The sequence below is a fragment of the Ornithodoros turicata genome, chromosome 3, assembly GCF_037126465.1.
Source record: "Ornithodoros turicata isolate Travis chromosome 3, ASM3712646v1, whole genome shotgun sequence".
NCBI classification, from domain to species: Eukaryota; Metazoa; Arthropoda; class Arachnida; order Ixodida; family Argasidae; genus Ornithodoros; species Ornithodoros turicata.
Genome location: NC_088203.1, coordinates 8,844,091 through 8,862,816, shown reverse-complemented (window position 1 = coordinate 8,862,816; position 18,726 = coordinate 8,844,091). Strand labels below are relative to the sequence as shown.

At 47.5% G+C, this 18,726-nt stretch overlaps 2 protein-coding genes across 2 annotated transcripts in view; one reads left to right on the top strand and one right to left on the bottom strand.

The window, feature by feature from the left end:
- Positions 1 to 310: 310 nt before the first annotated feature.
- LOC135387966 (zinc finger protein 706-like) lies at positions 311 to 1,691 on the bottom strand. The gene is made up of 3 exons (XM_064617209.1): positions 1,556 to 1,691; positions 1,250 to 1,409; positions 311 to 484 (listed from the first exon to the last, which is right to left on the bottom strand). Exons 2-3 carry the CDS (start codon positions 1,382 to 1,384, stop codon positions 395 to 397), a joined length of 225 nt encoding a protein of 74 aa, XP_064473279.1. The 5' UTR covers positions 1,385 to 1,409; positions 1,556 to 1,691; the 3' UTR covers positions 311 to 394.
- Positions 1,692 to 2,171: 480 nt separating this feature from the next.
- The window catches only part of LOC135387959 (midasin-like), a 55,188-nt gene continuing 38,633 nt past the window's right edge, over positions 2,172 to 18,726 (top strand). The window contains exons 1-26 of the mRNA XM_064617203.1: positions 2,172 to 2,379; positions 4,384 to 4,553; positions 4,878 to 5,102; positions 5,165 to 5,272; positions 5,331 to 5,481; positions 5,857 to 6,153; positions 6,212 to 6,359; positions 6,436 to 6,545; positions 6,667 to 6,776; positions 7,445 to 7,622; positions 7,676 to 7,776; positions 8,475 to 8,626; positions 8,685 to 8,860; positions 9,532 to 9,616; positions 10,268 to 10,392; positions 10,541 to 10,671; positions 10,738 to 10,842; positions 11,784 to 12,033; positions 13,199 to 13,582; positions 13,654 to 13,803; positions 13,868 to 13,984; positions 14,048 to 14,339; positions 14,396 to 14,666; positions 15,469 to 15,832; positions 16,631 to 16,806; positions 17,993 to 18,135. Of these exons, the coding sequence (XP_064473273.1) occupies positions 2,281 to 2,379; positions 4,384 to 4,553; positions 4,878 to 5,102; positions 5,165 to 5,272; positions 5,331 to 5,481; positions 5,857 to 6,153; positions 6,212 to 6,359; positions 6,436 to 6,545; positions 6,667 to 6,776; positions 7,445 to 7,622; positions 7,676 to 7,776; positions 8,475 to 8,626; positions 8,685 to 8,860; positions 9,532 to 9,616; positions 10,268 to 10,392; positions 10,541 to 10,671; positions 10,738 to 10,842; positions 11,784 to 12,033; positions 13,199 to 13,582; positions 13,654 to 13,803; positions 13,868 to 13,984; positions 14,048 to 14,339; positions 14,396 to 14,666; positions 15,469 to 15,832; positions 16,631 to 16,806; positions 17,993 to 18,135 (4,618 nt within the window). The 5' untranslated portion in view covers positions 2,172 to 2,280. The remainder of the gene's footprint in view (positions 2,380 to 4,383; positions 4,554 to 4,877; positions 5,103 to 5,164; positions 5,273 to 5,330; positions 5,482 to 5,856; positions 6,154 to 6,211; positions 6,360 to 6,435; positions 6,546 to 6,666; positions 6,777 to 7,444; positions 7,623 to 7,675; positions 7,777 to 8,474; positions 8,627 to 8,684; positions 8,861 to 9,531; positions 9,617 to 10,267; positions 10,393 to 10,540; positions 10,672 to 10,737; positions 10,843 to 11,783; positions 12,034 to 13,198; positions 13,583 to 13,653; positions 13,804 to 13,867; positions 13,985 to 14,047; positions 14,340 to 14,395; positions 14,667 to 15,468; positions 15,833 to 16,630; positions 16,807 to 17,992; positions 18,136 to 18,726) is intronic.

Below are 18,726 nucleotides of genomic sequence, written 5' to 3'. Positions count from 1 at the left end.
AGAGAATTGTGAGTCAGGCAAGAGTCGACTGATGCACACGATCGAGCAATGATTCATGTGACTGCATCTTTTTTCATATCACTCCAATTTGAATGGAATTTTCTTGAGAAAAAGCCCAGTTGTACTGAGCCTTAACAACACCAACCTCTGCAATGTTGTCAGTTCAGAAACAGTTCTTAACTAGAGGTTCTTTCTTCCACAGAGGAGGGTGTAGTCCCATGTGCCTGCCCCGAATTTACACATCTTTAGATGCACCCAAAAGTATACGGTTTATCAAATTCCAATGCAGAACAAATTGAGACAATGTGGATTTGCATTGCAAAGGAACTTTTATTAATGTTTCATGTATCCCAATGTAGTGATGTCGAGCTGTACAAAATATAAAAACCTGGCTTCAGATTGCCACCAGTTCCTCGGGAAGCTCCATCTTAGGATGCTTGTTCTCAAAGTGCTGCTTGTAGGTCTTTGGATCGGGCATTTGAGCCTAAAAGCACACAGAAAAAGTATAAGCATTTTGCGATACTACCTCATTTGTTCACAACATTCCTGTAAACCAACGATTTGAGTTGTGACATTTACTCATACAAATAAATATAGGAGGTCCTCGAATTTTTGACTTTTTTCTTTTTTTGAGGGGTCAGGAAATGCTTTGACATTACTTATCCATCAGACAAAGCACTCTGGGAAAGTCCGGGGTCAAAGGAACGTACACAGGATGAACTGCACTGGCAACTGTGGGATTTTACTTTCCCGAAGAAAATACAAAATCAGAAGGTGTGGTGATGTAATGTACAACTCGTTACACCACTTATCAGCCCCCGAGAGAAGTTAATGAAGCTGATTGCATACAGGGAGCATAGACTAGTGTATATGTATCAACCAACCCCCTGTGTTGTTGACAGAGATAGCATTTCATAGCAAAGTAAAGCATAGCAAAATAGAAAAAAAAAAAAAAAAGACAGTATCACGAGCTGATAATGTGAGTTCTGAGCTGATTGATTTATAAGTTTTGTGTGTGGTTCGTCTTGTCTTCCCCGAGCTCAAGGTTACGTTTCTACATATACGCTACGCCAACGCTGTACCTGATGCAGGTAACAGTATAGTATACGGCCCCCAAACAGTGACTACGCAACAATGAATGGTCCCGCTGTCACAGAATGAGGTCTAGGCTATCTCTTCTGTAAGGGCTGTCAAGCGGTGTCAATGCCCTCGATGCATCATCCACTGGCGCGAATAAGGATGTCCTCACCTTGCACACACTGCAAGTATGAACCAAGGCCTTGGCGGCTGCCGCCTTCTGGTCGTGGTTCTGTTGCTTGCGCAATTGATCAGCTTTTTTCTGCGCCTTCTGCTGAGACTGAATTTTCTGCTGCCCACGCGCCATGCTTCACCCCTCGGTCGTACTCTACCTGAAAAGGGCACAAAACAAGGGGTTTCACACGTCTGCCAACTCGCCGTTGCGAAGGTCTGGGAGCACGTTGCGCTGTCAGAGGCTAAAATTCAAATTGATTACGCCAGAGAACTGATCGGGCTGAAGACGGTTTCCGAAACTTACCGACGTTAAATGACTGCGTGTAAGTGGGTCAGGTAAACTGCCACAAACGCAAAACGGGAAGACCCCGAATTTCCTGCTAGCTCGTGAGGGCTGAACGACGCACAATGTAGACGAGATTCGGCGAGATAACACGATGATACTTCGCACGACTGTCTTTTTTGAGCCGAGCACTGACCTAGTTATCATAATGTTGCTTCTACAGGTTTTATTTCACTAATCTGTGTTTGAAGACAATTTTCAAAATGAATAGAGGAGAAAGACGTCACAGTAACCAGAAATTGAGATAACAACTCACCATACGCTTGAAAGCAGCTGGCTACAAATGATGATTGATGAGCACAAACGCGATGTAACCTGGCAACTATTGTTTAATGCGAAACTTTCGCGTCTGTCGTCTGCTAGGCAAGCCAGACAGCTACCTGGAACCGGGAACGAATGCAAATTCTCCACGCAGATGTTTCAGAAGTGACTTGTGCTGCACATATTTAATTAAAACTATCTGTAGCTAATTTTAATACACAAAAGTACACTTATAGCTAACCTTGCGCGACTATCAAGTGCAGTAATAACCTCATACCGCTCCGCAGGTTGTCGGTAAACGCTGCCATCTTGTGAACATTGTGCACGTTGTAAACACGTGCGTTTCTCACTGACTTCTGTGGTGGGAGGCACGTGTAAGAGTGCCATGAATTTCATCAATTAGTGATTGTTTGTGAACTGAAAGCATGGAAGAAGATTTTCAATTCGATGTCGTTCGTGCCACGGAGCTATTCTGTCAACAAGTACCTCAACATGCGAAAGAGCTGAAACAGTACTTGACAAGGGTAAAGCGCTGTCAGTCGATGTGTACCGTTTTTTAACCCCCCAAACGCGGGGGATAATGTATCATGCGCTAGAAATGCCCGAGAAGTCACGTCACCACTTTTACTACATAGTCAGCACACGATTTTGCAGACCTACATCGCCGGAGACGCGTTTCAGCGTTCTAAACACACGCGATTGCAGCCGTATTTTGTTTCATTCCTCCGGTGGTTTCATTCCACCTGCTTGCTTGCGAATTGCAGTCGTCACGTCAGAAAGCTGAGGGAAATTCATCAAAACGAAATAATGAAAAATATCGCGTTGTGCACTTGTTGTAGGTTAGGTGTAAGGAAGCGTCTAGAGGTCCGTCGGACGGACGCGATTGTTTATACATCGGGGTCCGTCATATAACATTACGTCGTGTTAGATCAAGTTAGTTTAGGTTAGGTTAGGTTAGTTTATTCTAGTGAGGTTAGTGCAAGTTAGCTTCGTGCAGCTCTAGGTTAGGTTAGTTTAGGAAACAGTCTAGTTCCCGTACTGTTACCCAAGTTAGCTTCGTACAGCTCTAGGTTATGTTGGTTAGGTTAGGAAACAGGATCTATTTCGTCATACCACGGACCAACCGACGGACCCCGCTGCATAAAGAATCGGGTCCGTCTGACGGACCTCTAGACACAGCCTAGGTATAATACGAATGTAAAGTGGTAATGTTCCTAGGGTTATAACGTTTGAGGAGGCTGCGAAGCACCACGACTCATAGGAAATAATGTGAAGGGTGACACCCCGTATGAGACAGGCAAAAGTGCAAATTCAGCTAAGCATGCCTGATAAATCTTTTTTTTTTTCTTTTTTAAGTGATTACGGGAGGCACTAGCATACCTACACAGACAAAACCTTACTGCTTGATGCATACAGGGAACACAAGAAGGAAATATGTACAACTCGTGGCCTTATGTCATGAGACAACTGTGAAAGAAGGAAATGCACAAGATTATCTCGTGGGCCCGTTGGCCACACTTCATCCTGGAATAAAAGCGTTAAAATTAATGGACAGATACAACAGAGCATTCACTTTCAAGAGAGTGCTCTGTTTTACCCGTTCGTTTTCTGTTTGTTGTGTCCATTCATTAGTTTTAGCGCCTTTATTCCAAGACGGAATTTACTTCTCGCGTAAACGCCCATTGGGCAGTCAGTTTGTCAGAACTGACAGTGGTGTGGCTTCCCTAACTTGTCATATAATTTATTGTGCTGCCACACAGTACAAAGGGAAAGGACATCCACTCTTCAAGATAAGCTGGACAGATAACACAAAATTAGGAAATCAGTGGTGACCACGACTGGTGGTAACTCATCAAAGGCTGTCCAAAGGGTTTTCATTACCAAACCACCTCTTGCAAAGAAATTTTGTGTACACGCCACACTTTGATGGCTGTGTAACTGACATTAAGCATTTGCATGTGGCATGTTGCACAGAACTGTTGCAAGACAAAAAAGCAACACAAAAAAAACAGAACTTCGTGCCGCTAAGTATGAAATACCTAAAAATGCAGTAGGTGCACATATGGTGTGCCAGTGTGCTGAACAGGTTACACACACACACGCACACACACACACACACACACACACACAAAAAAAAACAGGTTAAGAACTACAAGGTGACTAAAATACACCTCTTTCTCTAGCTGTGTACCCTGTAAATATACCCTAGCATTTTCGGGTTTGAAGACATTTGAAAATTTAGTGATAATTTATCGGAAATGAAAGAAAAAGTGCCTCTCGCATTTCACTGTCCACATTTCACGCTGAGCGACTGTGTTAAATGCAGAGTGCTTAAGTTCTTTAGTGACTGTTCTGGTGAGCTGTATTTGCATTTTGCAAAGTTTGTATTCAGAGTGTTTTGGGGGGTTTTACGTGATGATGACACAAAATGGGGGGGGGGGGGTTAAAAACAGACCTGTTTAATCAGGTCCATCCCTAAACAAAGCTGTAACTGTTGAGCACATAGTTATCGATGTTCCTTGCCATAGCACGGACCACTTCTCGAAGCGCTCAGCCACCTTCTAGTCTCGGGCAACCAGAAGTCTCGGGAGGCCCTGTGTCGTCTGTTTCGACCGCTCCTACCAGAATTTTTAAGCCGCCTGTCCCAAGGCGGAAACCAGCGCCACCTCTGTCTCGCTCTTGGCGACCTCCTGTCCAGGTGAGGAAAGGATGCTATATTGCGACTACAGCCAATCGCGTCTAGATACACAAGTTGTGCTAGATACATGTGGGCATATAAAGTCAAGCTGTCGTCTGCCTCAGCTATTCGCCGCAGATGATTTTGAACGCAGGCTTTTTGTGGCTACCAGTGGATGCCCATGCGGCTTACGGTGGCTTGTCTCTATAGCTACAGCTGCCGGAAGCACGGTCGTGGATGGCGAACACTTAATGAATGCATCACGTCATTTAAGCGATCAGTCTTCGTTTACTTAGATGGCGTTGCAGCACCCGCAGTTAAGCACTCGCTTCATTTTTATTGCAGGTATCCCGAAGTATCGCAGTTTGCAGAGCTTTACCTGGAAGGTCAGTGCCTGTTACAAGGCCATGACAGTCCACCAAGAAAGAAAGCTCGTGGAGGGGACACGCCTGAACGTGCAGCGCTGCGCTGCAGCCTGCAGCTGCTGCAGCGCCTCCCCCAGGTGGTCACCCGCTGGGACTGGGGTGCTCTGGCACATTTCCTAGGTTCAGGAGGGCTGGAGCGGCGTTGGTGAGAACCTGCTCGTTACCTGTACCTGTGACCGTTTGACTAAATTCTTTTTTGTATGGCAGGTTCGCTTGTCAGTGCTATAGTCTGTTAGTCGGAATGGACGACCAGCAGAGGCATCAGCTCTTGTACAAGTTTATCGGCCCGAAAGAAATCTCAAACTTGGACTTGCGGTGAGCGATGGACACGGAATGCAGGACCCAGAATAGTTTTTAAAAAAATCTCTTACAGATTGGCTATCGATGTTACGATAGATGGTCCCCAAGCCAGCAGCGCGTTGAGTTCAACGAAAGCTGTGCTGTCATCGTCGGACCTCAGTGCTAAAGTAGAGTGCATTGCGGGCATCCTCCTCCCAGTTGCCACGGACGATTCCACGGAACCCGTAAGCTTACGTTTTGGTTAAGGCTCCTAGTTTATTTTGTTTTTAAGTATCACTTTCAATGGAGTTGCTAGAGTAATGCGAGCTCACGTGATGTGAGATTAGGATAATCTTGTTATGCCATCTATTGTATTCATCATGCTTATGGCAGCTGTCTGTGCTGTGCAGCAAAGCAGCCTTTTAGGCTTCATTATTTGTGCTTGGCTGTAAAGATGCCTTGTAATTGGAAGGAGGCTTCTAGAGAGTATGCAGATGTCTAAGCAGCAGTAAACTTTTATTCAGAGAAACCGAGTGAAATGATAAAAAGTGCCAAGGTGCCCTACTGGAACCCGTGAGAGGGGCATTACATTTGGAGTCCCTAACAGAAAGTCCTTGCAGGCTGCATCATGCAACGCAGACCGCGTACCTATAGCGTCTGGACAGCGCTCTCTGCGCCTGTTAGCAGAATGGGTTGCCCAGGGTGGCCAGAGCGGAGGTGCCCTCTTGACGGGCCCTGTTGGATGTGGCAAGACTTGGCTCGTGGAACACCTCGCGGCACGGACGGGACATCGCCTGCTGACGGTGCAACTGGGTGATCAGACAGACTCTCACACGCTCTTGGGTGGATACGTCTGCAGTCAGCTGCCCGGCAAGTTCATCTGGAATGATGGACCACTGGCAAGGGCACTCAAGAATGTAGGTGCCTGTTGGCATTCCTCTCGTTTCCTCTGAAACATTTATTTCATTTTCTCAGGGCTATTGGCTTCTACTAGAGGACCTAGACCTAGCACCTGGAGACGTGTCTGGGCTGCTGGTTCCCGTTCTGCGAGGCGGTGCTCCTGCAGGACTGCCGAGGGCTCCAGGGTTCCGTATATTTGCCACTTTGCGGTGGCCGCCTACAGGTGAGCTCGTGCAACCGCACTCAGCATTTTTAAACGAGGACTAGAGGAGTGCAAACACATTGATCTGCTTGTGCAGCTGGTTCTGCAGGAGGCATAGGGCAACCTCAGCACCACAAGGAACTTCCGACCGAGAGGTTGTGGAGGACCGTGGTCGTGGAACACCCGCCAAAGGAAGAGCTGCGACAGGTAATGTCTGCTTTTGACGCAAAACGTGGTAAATATCGGGGGACGAAGATACACACTGCAGAAGCCTAACGCTTTGTGCGATATATGGTCGATAGACATCCTAGTTGTTGTGACATTTCAGATAATGGTGAGCCGATGGCCCGTGCTGAAACCACTGGCCGACCGCATCCTGGACCTGTTCACCATTTTGCGTAATGACAGCCCCGCCATCAAGAGAGCACTCTCGCTCAGGTATTCTGACTCGAACTACAGTCGCCGACCGATTTTTCGGACCTCGATTATTCGGACTCATTCGCAGAACGGCCGCGGGTCCCATAGAGATGTATAGGAACGTCCAAAATTTCGGACACCGTGCAGCCCCGTCGCTCGATATTTCGAACTCTGTTTGCCCAACCAGCGAATTTCTCTCTTGGGGTGACGGAAAATATTTGTATAAATGTATATAAAATTGTTGTAGAAGAGGTCAGTCGTAACGCTTTTGCGTCATCGTTTTTGGCCAATGGCCCAGCATGTGCTGTCCGCCCGCGAGTCGCGCGACAGCGCTGTAAAGCGAGCTTCACCTAAAGCACGCATGCATTATGTGAAGCCGACTTGCGGACTTGATGACGGCGGTGCCTCTGACAGTGTACATTGACGAAATGTCGCTTCGGGAAATAGAAGCTAATGTTATCAGGCAAGAGCTGGAAGTGCGTTAGGAAAGCATCGAAAAATTTTTCCAGCCTACTAGGGCTTAGTAAAGGTTATTTTGAAGCGAAATTCGTTTTTTCGGACTACTCGATTATTCTGACTTTTGCGCGATCCCCGCCGAGTCCGAAAAATCGGACGGCGACTGTATTTTGAATAAAGCGAATTTTGGGACTTAAACGCCCTCCGGCTCCACGCCGATGCAAAACTTGCAGGGACCTGTGCCGGCTCTGCTCCCGTATGTCTCGCAACTTCTCGCTGGAGTCTCGCGAGCTGGCATTGGGAGCCTTTCAGGACGCCTTAGACTGCTTCTGTCAAAGCGTGCGCGACGTGGAAGCTCGGCTCTCCCTGGCAGCCACGGTGGGAGCCAGGTTCCAGTTGACCAAAGCACAGGTATAGCCACCAGGGTCACGACTGCCGCACCCGAACATTAACCTTCTCTTCAGGCACAGCACTATTGCAGTGGACACAAGCCAGCTGTCACAGAGACCGAGACAACCGTCGTCATCGGAAGGGCCACGCTCCCACGTAGCACTCTGCAGTCGAGGTACGTCGTAGAACGGGAGATTTGTCTTTGCGGCCCACCGTTGGTCCCTTCGATTTGGCTACCCTTGCCGCACCGGTTCTGGAAAGTTCCGCGATGCTGCAGCGAGCATGCAGTGCCGATTCAGACACGTCAAGCGCGACTTCGACGCTAGCGCCCCCGTGGTCATGTCCAAAACGAAGGAGCCAGTGTAGAGATCTATCTTGTTGTCTGTACCATCCTTACTGTTCTGCTCCTTGTGCTTGCATTGTTGGTTTTCGCGTTTTAAGCGCTTTTCTTTTCTTTAATATGCTGTTCCAAAAATTTTGCACATGATTGGGATGTCATTTTCTACGCCATCCACGCGACACAAATTTGCCAATTTGCAAAATTTGCAGAAATTAAGTGCTTGCGAATATTTAATTTTTATTTTTTTTTAGATTTTTAGCGTCCATTAGATTTAGAGTTCAATTTTTAGATTTAGATTAGATTTATATTTTTATATTAGATTAGAGTTAGATTTTTACATCACATTACGTCACATTGCTGTTATTTTACGACGCTCCTCAAGCCCTAGCGTAGCGTTCCAGCTGTGCCGATTGTATCTGTACTGGCCACATTCGAACTTGGGAGAGTTCATGGCATCCTTCCCAGTCTTTCCCCCGTTTCCCATTCCCATGTTTTCTTCCGACGTCATCCCTTACGGTCTCTGTGTCTTGCAGGGGAAGCGCACCCGTATTTGCTCACACGCACCAGTCTCTGACGTTACTGGAGCGCATAGCCGTGGCCGTCACCTGCGCGGAACCCGTGCTCCTGGTCGGAGAGACCGGCATCGGAAAGACCGCCGCCGTCCAGTACCTTGCACACCTGACTGGTGGGTCGAACCCTCCATGGGTCCGCAGGCTAAAAATTATGATTTGTCCCGCCAACAGGCCGCGAGTTGAGCGTCGTGAACCTGAGCCAGGCGAGCGACAGCGTGGACCTCGTGGGGGGTTTCAAGCCCCTCGAGCTGAAGCTGGTGCTGGCGCCCCTCAGAGAGGACTTCGAGCGGCTCTTTTCCTCGACCTTCTCGCAGTCGCACAACGCAAAGTTTCTGGGCCACATAACGGTCAGTATAGGAGAGAGTGGGTCTGACAAGGGGAATCTGATTACAAGGGATGGGCCAATCGAATCCATGAATCCTTGACAGGCAGGGATTTGAGGGATTTGAGGGATTTTCCTAGGCAGGGATTTGAGATTCTGGAATGTGAATCCCAGTGCCCGAAATGGGGAATCGAATCTTTCGAATCCACCAACCACGTTTGTTTGTTTTTAAGAATGGAGCCTCTGGAGTCGGCCGAAAGCCTGATTGGCCGGCGGGCCCGGGGGTGCCCCAAACTCTTAGCTTAAAGCTCCGACATTACAAGTTTAAAAGTAACATGGTTTTACTTTTGATTGTTTGATTTTATGGAAAGGATTCGTGCTCGAGAGTTAATGTGATTTCTGTGGTCGATGAACAACACGTTAAAAAAATTACATTTTGGAAGTAATATGGGTCTGTTTTTTTCCTGAAACTGAACTATTATTTATAATTTGTTTTTCGTTAAACAAAGATATCAAAGATAAATTCTGCTTTGAAACACTTCAGCAGAAGTGTTTTTTTCCCCTGGCCTCTTAAACTCTTTTTTTTTTCTTTTTTTTTTAAGGAAAAGATTCGTGATACGTGGATTCGCAGAACCTTCCGCGGATTCGGATAATTCTGGATTCGTCACATCTCTACTTATTACGTTGTACCCGCAGGCATGCTTCCTTCAGAGACGCTGGCAGGACCTGTTTGGGTTGATGCTGCACACGCAGCAGTCTGCGCTGAAGAGGCTCAAATCACGTGAGAAAGCGCTTCATTAATAGACCAATATAAATAATCTGGACACTGCATATCTACCATCGATATACCACTCCATTTGTTTTTCAAAACTTCTCTTAAACTGAATATCTATCAAAGTCTACTACGTATTTGCGACTTTGTCCCGTCGACAAGTTTAAACACTCCTCATATTTGACGAACCCTTGCCTGACTTCTATCAAACCGCACACACTTTTGAAAACCCGATTTTGAAAAAAAAGAAAAGAGAATGCCTAGAACTTACAAACTGTTGTTATTGTAGCTTAATGAAGTAATCGTGCATGTATCTAGCCTTTATCTGGATAAAGCTGAGCATGTGTGAATATTTCTTCATAACTCAAATATGAGACATACCCATGAAGGATTTGTTGGCTGATCTGCTGATTTAAGGCGATAAGATGGTTTCGTTTGACATTTTGTGCCGTATGTTCCACAAAGATAGATGGGGATTAGCATTACCATGAATGTATCTGTGGCGTCTGTGCGCCTGCTGTTTTTGCATCTGGGTGGCTACTTACCGTGTAGTGCTAACGCTTGTTCATAGTCCTTAATTCTTCGTATACGTATGCTGCTATTTCATACCTAAAAGGAATCGTAGAATCTGTTCAATCCCAATTACTGTCGAATTTTCAGAAAAAGAACGGTCAGCAGAGAACGTCAAGGAACTGCGGGAACGCTGGTTGCTCTTGGGCCGCCAGCTGCGCCAGCTGCAAGCACAGCATGCTGAAGACAACAGCCTTGCCTTTGCTTTTGTCCAGGTGAACGGCTGCCAGCATTGACATTACCTTGCTGTGCTCCCTGTTAACGAGCCACCATTAGTTTAATGTTGCTGTCCAAATTTCTGTCCAGAGTTGGCTCGAGTTTAGCTTTACTTCGCTCCAAGTTTCACAAGCATACTGTTCGTAGGGGACGCTGGTGCGAGCCCTGGAGTCGGGCACGTGGATCCTCCTGGATGAAGTGAACCTAGCCGAGGTGGAGACCCTGGAGTGTCTCAATGCCCTCCTGGAAGGGGGCTCTTTAGTCCTGTTTGAAAAGGGGTACGTTTTTTGCACGCTTCCCTTTTTCGTTTTGCGCGCATGGACAAGAACCGTTCTTTTGCGCAGGGAGCAACGTCCCGTTCGGCGACACAAAGACTTTCGCCTCTTTGCGTGCATGAATCCCGCGACAGACGTCGGCAAGCGGGACCTGCCAGTGGGTGTACGAAACAGGTAAGTGTGGGTCTCGGCGCCTCCGTCTCTATTGGGATTTGGGAAAACCCGGGAAATTTGAGGAAGGAGTTTGAGAAAACAATAGTGAAGATAGACAAGAAGGTAGTAAAGAAGGCACTGCCGGAAGATAAATGATAGGCATTGCCATGAAAGACAATCTTGCGCTTGCACAATGTTGCAGTGCATAGCACAGTGCAATCCTGTTAGTAATTCGAATTCGAAGGAGATGGAATATTTGTTCTGATAAAATGGAGTTCGGACTAAGGGGAGCTGCTAGCTAGCTGCAATGGGAGACGTGTCATGGCTGGCTAGGCCTTGCCACACGTTCGCAGTGACACGGCGCGATGCTGGACACATAGACGGCTCATCGATTCCGAAATATTTATGTGCAGCCAAGCATCGAAACATCTCAGGATGGAAAATGATCTGTTATGTGCGGCTGCATTCGTTTCTTCAACCGCGACTCAATCAACATCGTTCGCGATGTTGAGTGAAACCCAGTCACGAACCCGCGAATGCGAAAATTGCGTTCGCACGCACCATTGCAGTGATGCGTTCATTGTTCCTCGTATCTCTGGCACAAATGTCACTTTTATAAACCGATGTGCACGTTCATACGTTCGAATTTCGGGCGTTGAACGTTGGGCACTGAAACACGCATGGCTTTATGGGACCCGAGCATGAAATCAGTTCTAATTATCCGTAAGTTCAAATTAATGGGATTGTGCCGTATAGCATACTCTAGGATACGTTTTTTGCTAAAAAGGCACACAGGCACTGCATGTACAACAGCATTTGGACTATATTTAAGACTCTAGGATACATAAGGTTTTGGTGATAATGGTGGCACTAGTTACATGCTTCATATATCATGCATCGTGTAAATGTCACAAGGTCCAGGAGCCTTCTGAGCACGTTAAACACACCCTGTTTCTGGATAGGTTCACAGAACTGTACCTGGAAGAACCCCTGGAGTCGTCCGACCTGGAACTGGTGGTGCGTGCCTACGTGGGTGGCCTGGCACGTCCGAGACAAGCTGTGGACTTGTACCTTGAGCTGCGCAAGCTTGCAGAGACAACCCTCAGCGATGGGACAGGAAGGAGACCCCACTACAGCTTACGTACGCTCTGTCGTGCTCTGCAGCATGCTGCCAGTGATCCATGTCAGAACCTACAGCGCTCCCTTTATGAGGTAATTCTCAGTCCGCATGTTTGAGGGTGGATGTCGCTTGGTCCTAGTTGTAACAGTATCTCACGTAGCCTTCACATGTCCTCTTTGAAAATTGACCTTCTGTCAGTAGCACAGTGCCATAATTTTCGGTATATAAGACGCGCCTGTTGACTTCAACAGGATTTTGACCCGTCACCAGCCTGCATGTTATACAATGTCACTGGTGGTCCTATGCGGAAATGTATCGATGTACAGCAAACACTTATAGATAACACGCATGGCCTATTTTTCCTAATTTTTTCGTGTATAACAAGCGTGTTATACGCTGAAAATTATGGTAATGCAAAGAAACCCAGCTGTGGCTGGCACACATTTTTACCTTATCTTTTTATTTTACTAACACAATTTTACCAAAAGCTCATCTCCCTATTTTAGTACAGCACAAAGCCCTTGATGCTTACAATGTTCTGTTTTCATTTAGTCCATTTGTGTTCTTGCCTTGGATTGGTTGCTTCCAATCATGTTCATCAGATGCTGCTTGCTTTCTTATGTGCATGCGCATGTGATTGAGAAAAAAGAGATTGGAGAAGAGGTTGTGTGCAACGTCCTTTTCTGTCTGAACGAGTGACATTTTGTTCGGAAGTCACGATTAATGCGTGTGACCAGTGCTCAAGAAGTGTAGGCTCAAAATCCTGCCGCTGTCTGACTTTTTCACAGCTGCCTTATTTCGTGGCGCTGTAACCCTGTTACAGTAAAGCCTACATATAACAAACACGATAGTTACATGGCATTTCTTCGTTATATCCAAAGCTTGTAACAAGTGGAAGTCTCATAACACGGCCAAAACTAATAAGTGAGACAAGGTCCAAGTATGAAAACAAAAAGTCGCTTATGCAGGCCTGCATTTGGAAGGTGCAGCTTGTCATGGCACTTCCTAGCTCCTCTTCAGCCACATGACCTCGCTTTCGTGCATATTTTATCTTGCCCCTCTGCCTTTCACTAACTACTGGTGTCCCCCGAGACACCAGATTCTACAGTAAACCTCTACAGCGAACACAACTGGATTTCAGTTGTGTTCACTCCACCTATAATGCTCTAGCACACAGTTGAACACATTGACACATCTTAGCATGACACAGTGCGCTGCTGGAGCTCCCTTCTTACGGAGATCTCCTGTGCTATGCAGGGATTCTGCCTCAGTTTCTTGACTGCCCTGAATCGAGAGTCCCACCCCATGGTAGAGACATTGATTGGGGAGCGACTGCTGAGAAAAAAGGCTCGTCCCGCTCCACCTCCCGCGCCACCGCCTTCATGCCCCCGCTCGGTTCTCCTGGAGGGATATTGGGTTGGACTGGGGCCTCTGGAGCCGCACGAGCTCCCCGGCTACGTACTGACGCCGACAGTCTGCAGGAACCTGCGAGATCTCGCCCGAGCAGTGGCATGTGGCCGCCACCCGGTGCTGCTTCAAGGAGAAACCTCTGCGGGTAAGACGAGCCTGGTGCAGTGGCTCGCGGCACGGACGGGCCACATCTGCGTAAGAGTCAACAACCATGAGCACACGGACTTACAGGTACCTCGAGCTCAATTTTTTTTTTTTTACCTTTGATGTTTACAGCGTGTAACTTTTGACTATGTCTGCAGGAATACGTGGGCACGTACGGAACTGACCCTGAAGATGGAAGGCTGGTCTTCAAGGAAGGTGTCCTGGTGGAAGCCATGCGGAAAGGTCATTGGATAATTTTGGATGAACTGAACTTGGCCTGTTCAGAAATATTGGAAGCCCTCAACAGGGTAAGAAACCGTGCTGGAGGAGAAGTTTATCGTGAATGATGCTCACCACTTCTTGTGCCATCAGGTTCTTGACGACAACAGAGAACTGTTTGTGGCAGAAACCCAGCAAACAGTAAAGGCTCATCCAGGCTTCATGCTGTTTGCAACTCAGAACCCTCCAGGTCACTATGGAGGCAGAAAGGTAAGTCTGCTTGGGGATTTGATATACAATTGGCCAGCGAGGCTGATCGCCATCTTTGTGCAGGTGCTGTCTCGAGCATTCCGTAACAGGTTCCTGGAGTTGCACTTCGAAGAACTGCCCCCCAAAGAACTGGAAGACATCCTCCATGAGCGCTGTGCACTTCCTCCATCTTACAGCAAGAAGCTTGTCGCTGTCTTGCTGGAACTGCAGGTGCGTCGCAGGGAGAGCGGAGTGTTTGCAGGCAAACGAGGGTACATGACCCTGCGGGACCTCTTCCGCTGGGCTGAACGGTATCGACTCACCACTGACACTGCAGAGAAATTCCACGACTGGGAACAGCACCTAGCGGACGAAGGTCGGTCTGATCTTGATTTCCAACTCGCTCGTGCTGATGCGGGTGTTTTGCCATAGGCTACATGCTGCTGGCTGGACGGGTGCGCAGGCCACAGGAAGCCGAGGTGATAATGCAGGTGCTGGAACAGAAGCTGAAGCGAAAGGTGGACCCAGAGAAGCTGTTTGCGGCAGACTCGCCTTACGCGAAGATACCGAGTCCTGCCGGAGACACAGCGCTGCCGCAGCAGTTTCGCCACCTTGTGTGGACTTCGCATGCTCGGAGATTAGCTGTTCTTCTTGGTCGTGCCCTCCATTTTGGGGAACCGGTTCTTCTGGTGGGGGATACAGGGTAAATTTTTTTTTTTGTGTTGCATGTTCTCTATGAACGTATGAAGGTCTTGCAAGTATACTTACAGCCTGAAGTTTTCGGGAAATATTTTTTTTTCTAAATTCGGGGGGTAAAAATTGGGAGACCAGCTCCCATGTCATAGTAGTTAAGATGATTGCTTTCCACGCCAAGACTGGGAGGTGACACGGGTTCGAATCCTGTCGCCGGCTGTGCTGTCTGAGGTTTTCCCTGGGTTTTCCCGAAGACTTTCCGGATGAATGTCGGCACAGTTCCCCCTGAAGTCTGCCCAGGACGCGTACTAACCCCCCCTGTCCCCCACTCGTTTCTGCTGTCCTCTCTCCATCTCTCCAGGTCTGTACGCCGCTCATAGCCACAGTTGCTTTGCGGCGCTAACGCGGAATTAAAAAAAATAAATAAAAAATCGGGTAAATAAACATGTGCACTAAGTACATCCGAATTCGGGTGAAAAAAGTTCCAGTATGCTAAATTCAGGGAGAAATCAGGCTCAGTTACTCAAACTAACTATATAGCAGTTTGGTACAAATGGAAATGTTACTGGATTTGCTTCCAAACAAGTAAGTTAGTGCATTCCTACAGACATCCCAGTGAGGGCAATTTCCCGTGTAAAAATCGGGTTTCAACCTAAAGAGGCAGCCTTCAATTAGTGCAAATTAGGGGAAAAATCAGGTGAAACCCAAAAACTTCAGGCTCTAGGTATGCTGCAGGTTTTGTATGTATGTACAGCTTTAATTACTCAACTTCTGGCAACATTGTGCACACACTGAGCCTGGTGATAATGTAGTTGCGGCAAGACGACCACGTGCCAACTCTGGGCGGCCCTGAAGGATCTCGTCCTGCACTGCGTCAACTGCCACATGCACTCAGAGGCGGGAGACCTTCTCGGTGGACTGCGGCCCGCTCGAGGAAGCGATGGGAAGTTGTTCGAGTGGGCTGAAGGTCCCCTGGTGACAGCTGTGCGTACGGGCCAGGCTTTTCTCTTGGACGAAATTTCACTGGCTGACGACGCGGTGCTGGAACGACTCAACAGTCTCCTGGAGCCGCAGCGCACTCTGCTGTTGGCCGAGCAAAACGAGGCTCTCGTTGCTCATCCCGAGTTCCGTTTCATGGCGACGATGAATCCCGCTGGAGATTTTGGCAAGAAAGAGGTAAGCTGTAACGTTTTCAGGCTGCTCGGCGGTTGCGTTAAGTAGGCGCCCACCTTTTGGCGCACTCAAGTCGGGAGTACGAGACACCCGGGGAAGCCGCTAAACAGCGAAATTTGGAGCGCTACACTGCTCGCTCCACGATGCCGCTTCCTGTTGTCTGCTTGTGCAGTGCACAGACTGAGGACACGATGGCTTAGTTTGGTCCTATAATAACGTTGGAAGAGGCGACTATGGTTACGAAGACTTCTCCTTGTAACAGCGAGGGAAATGGAAAAGATGGGGATTTGTAGCAGACATCATAGTGAGCTGTTTACTGTAAAGACGGCTGCATGGCATGAAGATGTCCGCATTAAAGCACCGCATTTCCCGCGAATAACTGCCGATATCCGTGTGGAAGTTGTCCACTAATACAAAAGCACGATAACTGTTATAAAAATATTACGCTTTACTGAAATCGGAGCATCGGGCAACATAGAAAGTCCGTATTTTGCTTCCGAGCACACATTTCGAAGGTCGTCCTGCCGACGCTCAACAGGAAGTACGTCACGGAAAATCTCATTGACCCAGGCGCTTGTCGCCTGCTTCAAAGCCCGCATTCTAAAACGGGTGAGTGGGGAGCGGCTCGGAGTCTCGCACTGCCGGGTGCGCGAGTGGTGCTTGTGTCGTGTTACGCGAGTGGAGTCTGAAACACTCGCGCTCCTGGGCGCTATTTAACGCAACCAATGTTGTTGTCCCTGTGTCTGTGATCACGGCTGTACTGTAAAGTGTCATCTAATCACAATTGTAACATTCCTGCAGCTGTCGCCAGCACTGCGTAACCGCTTCACAGAAATCTGGTGCCCAAGCGACGCTTCCATGTCTGACATGTCTGCTATTGTGGAGCACAACGTCTGCTCAGATCTGGGAAAAGACATTTGGGGACCACGTATCGCAGACTTTGTGTCGTGGCTGGGACAGGATGCCGCAGGCCGCAGGTAATGCAGGCTCAGTGCAGGCTCAATGCAGGCTCTGTTGTGCAGGAAAAGGTTACGGAATCATTTTCGTTTCCGTTACTGCCTTTGTTCCTGGCCCGTATTTGTTCCTGTTTCTGTTTTGGTTACCACCGTTGTTGTTTTTGTTTACGTTACGGTTTCTGGTTCACCCTCCCCAATCTGTTGTTTTCCTTTTTTTGTAAGTGCTTTGAGACTGTGACAAAATTCTCCATATATTATCTGAAGTCTATTATGAGGACTTTGAGGACACATGCACAGGAGAGACAACATTTAGTATTCAAAGATATATACATATATGTGGTCTCTTTAAACACCTAATGTGAACGTGGTTTCCACAAATGTTACTCACGCTTACAAGCCGCAAGTCACCACGAGCATATAAGAACTATGCTCCTTCTATTCACTACATACATACTATTTACTTGTATGCCTCAGTTTGATAGTTCAGTTTAGTTTTAGTTCATCAGTTAATTTTAGTTGGCTTCATACAGCTTTATTTCATAAATTCGTCTACATGATACAGTAAAGGATTTTAATCATTCTGGTCCAGCAGTGCACAAATTATTATAGTAAATTATTTTTGTTTCTGTTTCTGTTTCCGGCATTCTTAGGGCCTTGTTCTTTGTAGTTAAGCCGCATCATCATCACGTAGGGAAAAACCCGAAAAACCTCAGAAAAGAAAAAGGCATTGTCAAAGTGCAAATTCACACATAGCACATGGCTTTCTGCAGTACCCATATTGGATACTGCAGAAAGCTATGTGCTGCACATTCAGCATGGTCGTTCTGCACCTCGTGTTCAACTAAAATGAGATAAACAATCTCTTTTTTTTCATTTTCTATCCGAGAATCTGCTTTTCCACCCGATACCTCCCGGTCTGACCCTACTTTCGAAACACCCTACTACCAAAACAGAACCCGATCCCCCCGTATTAAAAAACAAACAAACACACAACCTGATTACACAAGGTCCTAGTCATTCTGAGTGCGCGATATCGATTTCCGTCACTGTTACCTTCTATATTTCCGGTATAATTACCGTTTCTGTTTCTGATACCGTTTCTGGTACCTTTCCCTGCTGTCTGCGGCTTGAGAAAAATTGGCTTTTCTCTGTACGTGATTTCTTTATATGAATCTGAAGGGTGAAACAATATCTGTTCTCTTGTCAGGTGCGTTGTAAGCATTCGTGACATCTTAGCCTGGGTAGAATTCATGAACCTTGGTGCTGAGACCGCAACCGACGGAGAGACTTTGCTGAGCCCTGGGGCAGCATACGTACATGGTGCCTGTCTGGTCTTCTTAGATGCCACTGGTGAGGTTGAATCCTTGCTTCTCACATTCAGCTGCCTAATACAGTCGCCGACCGTTAATTTGGACCCTAATCATTCAGACTTTCCAATAGTTCAGACAAAATCTTGGACTCAATCAATAGCCCCCATAGAACCAATGCATTTCAGCTTCCAATAATTCGGACCTTTTTCGGGGCCACAGCTTGATAATTCGGACGGATTTTGGCGACGGGATTTTCCTACTTTTTGTGAAAATCCACGCTACTAAATTCAAAATCGGAACCTCGAGCTTCCGACTCCCGCCCGCCGCCGGGCTGCCCCTCCAGTAGCTCCCTCGGAGCGCCGCCTGCGGGGAGAAGCGCGGGCGCCCGCGTGAAGTTCGCGTTCATGTGATCGACGTTGCTGTTTAGACGTGAACTTCAGATGCGACAATCGAAACTGTGGAAATGTCGTCACAAATGTCGTCGTCGTCACCGATGATGAGATCGTCGCCGAAGTTCTGAACCTGCCTGCGGATGGATCGGACAACAACGAGAATGACGACGAGAACGTCGGCGAACCTCCGTCTACTGCGCAGATCCTCGCGGCCATCGATACGCTCGGACGAGTTTATT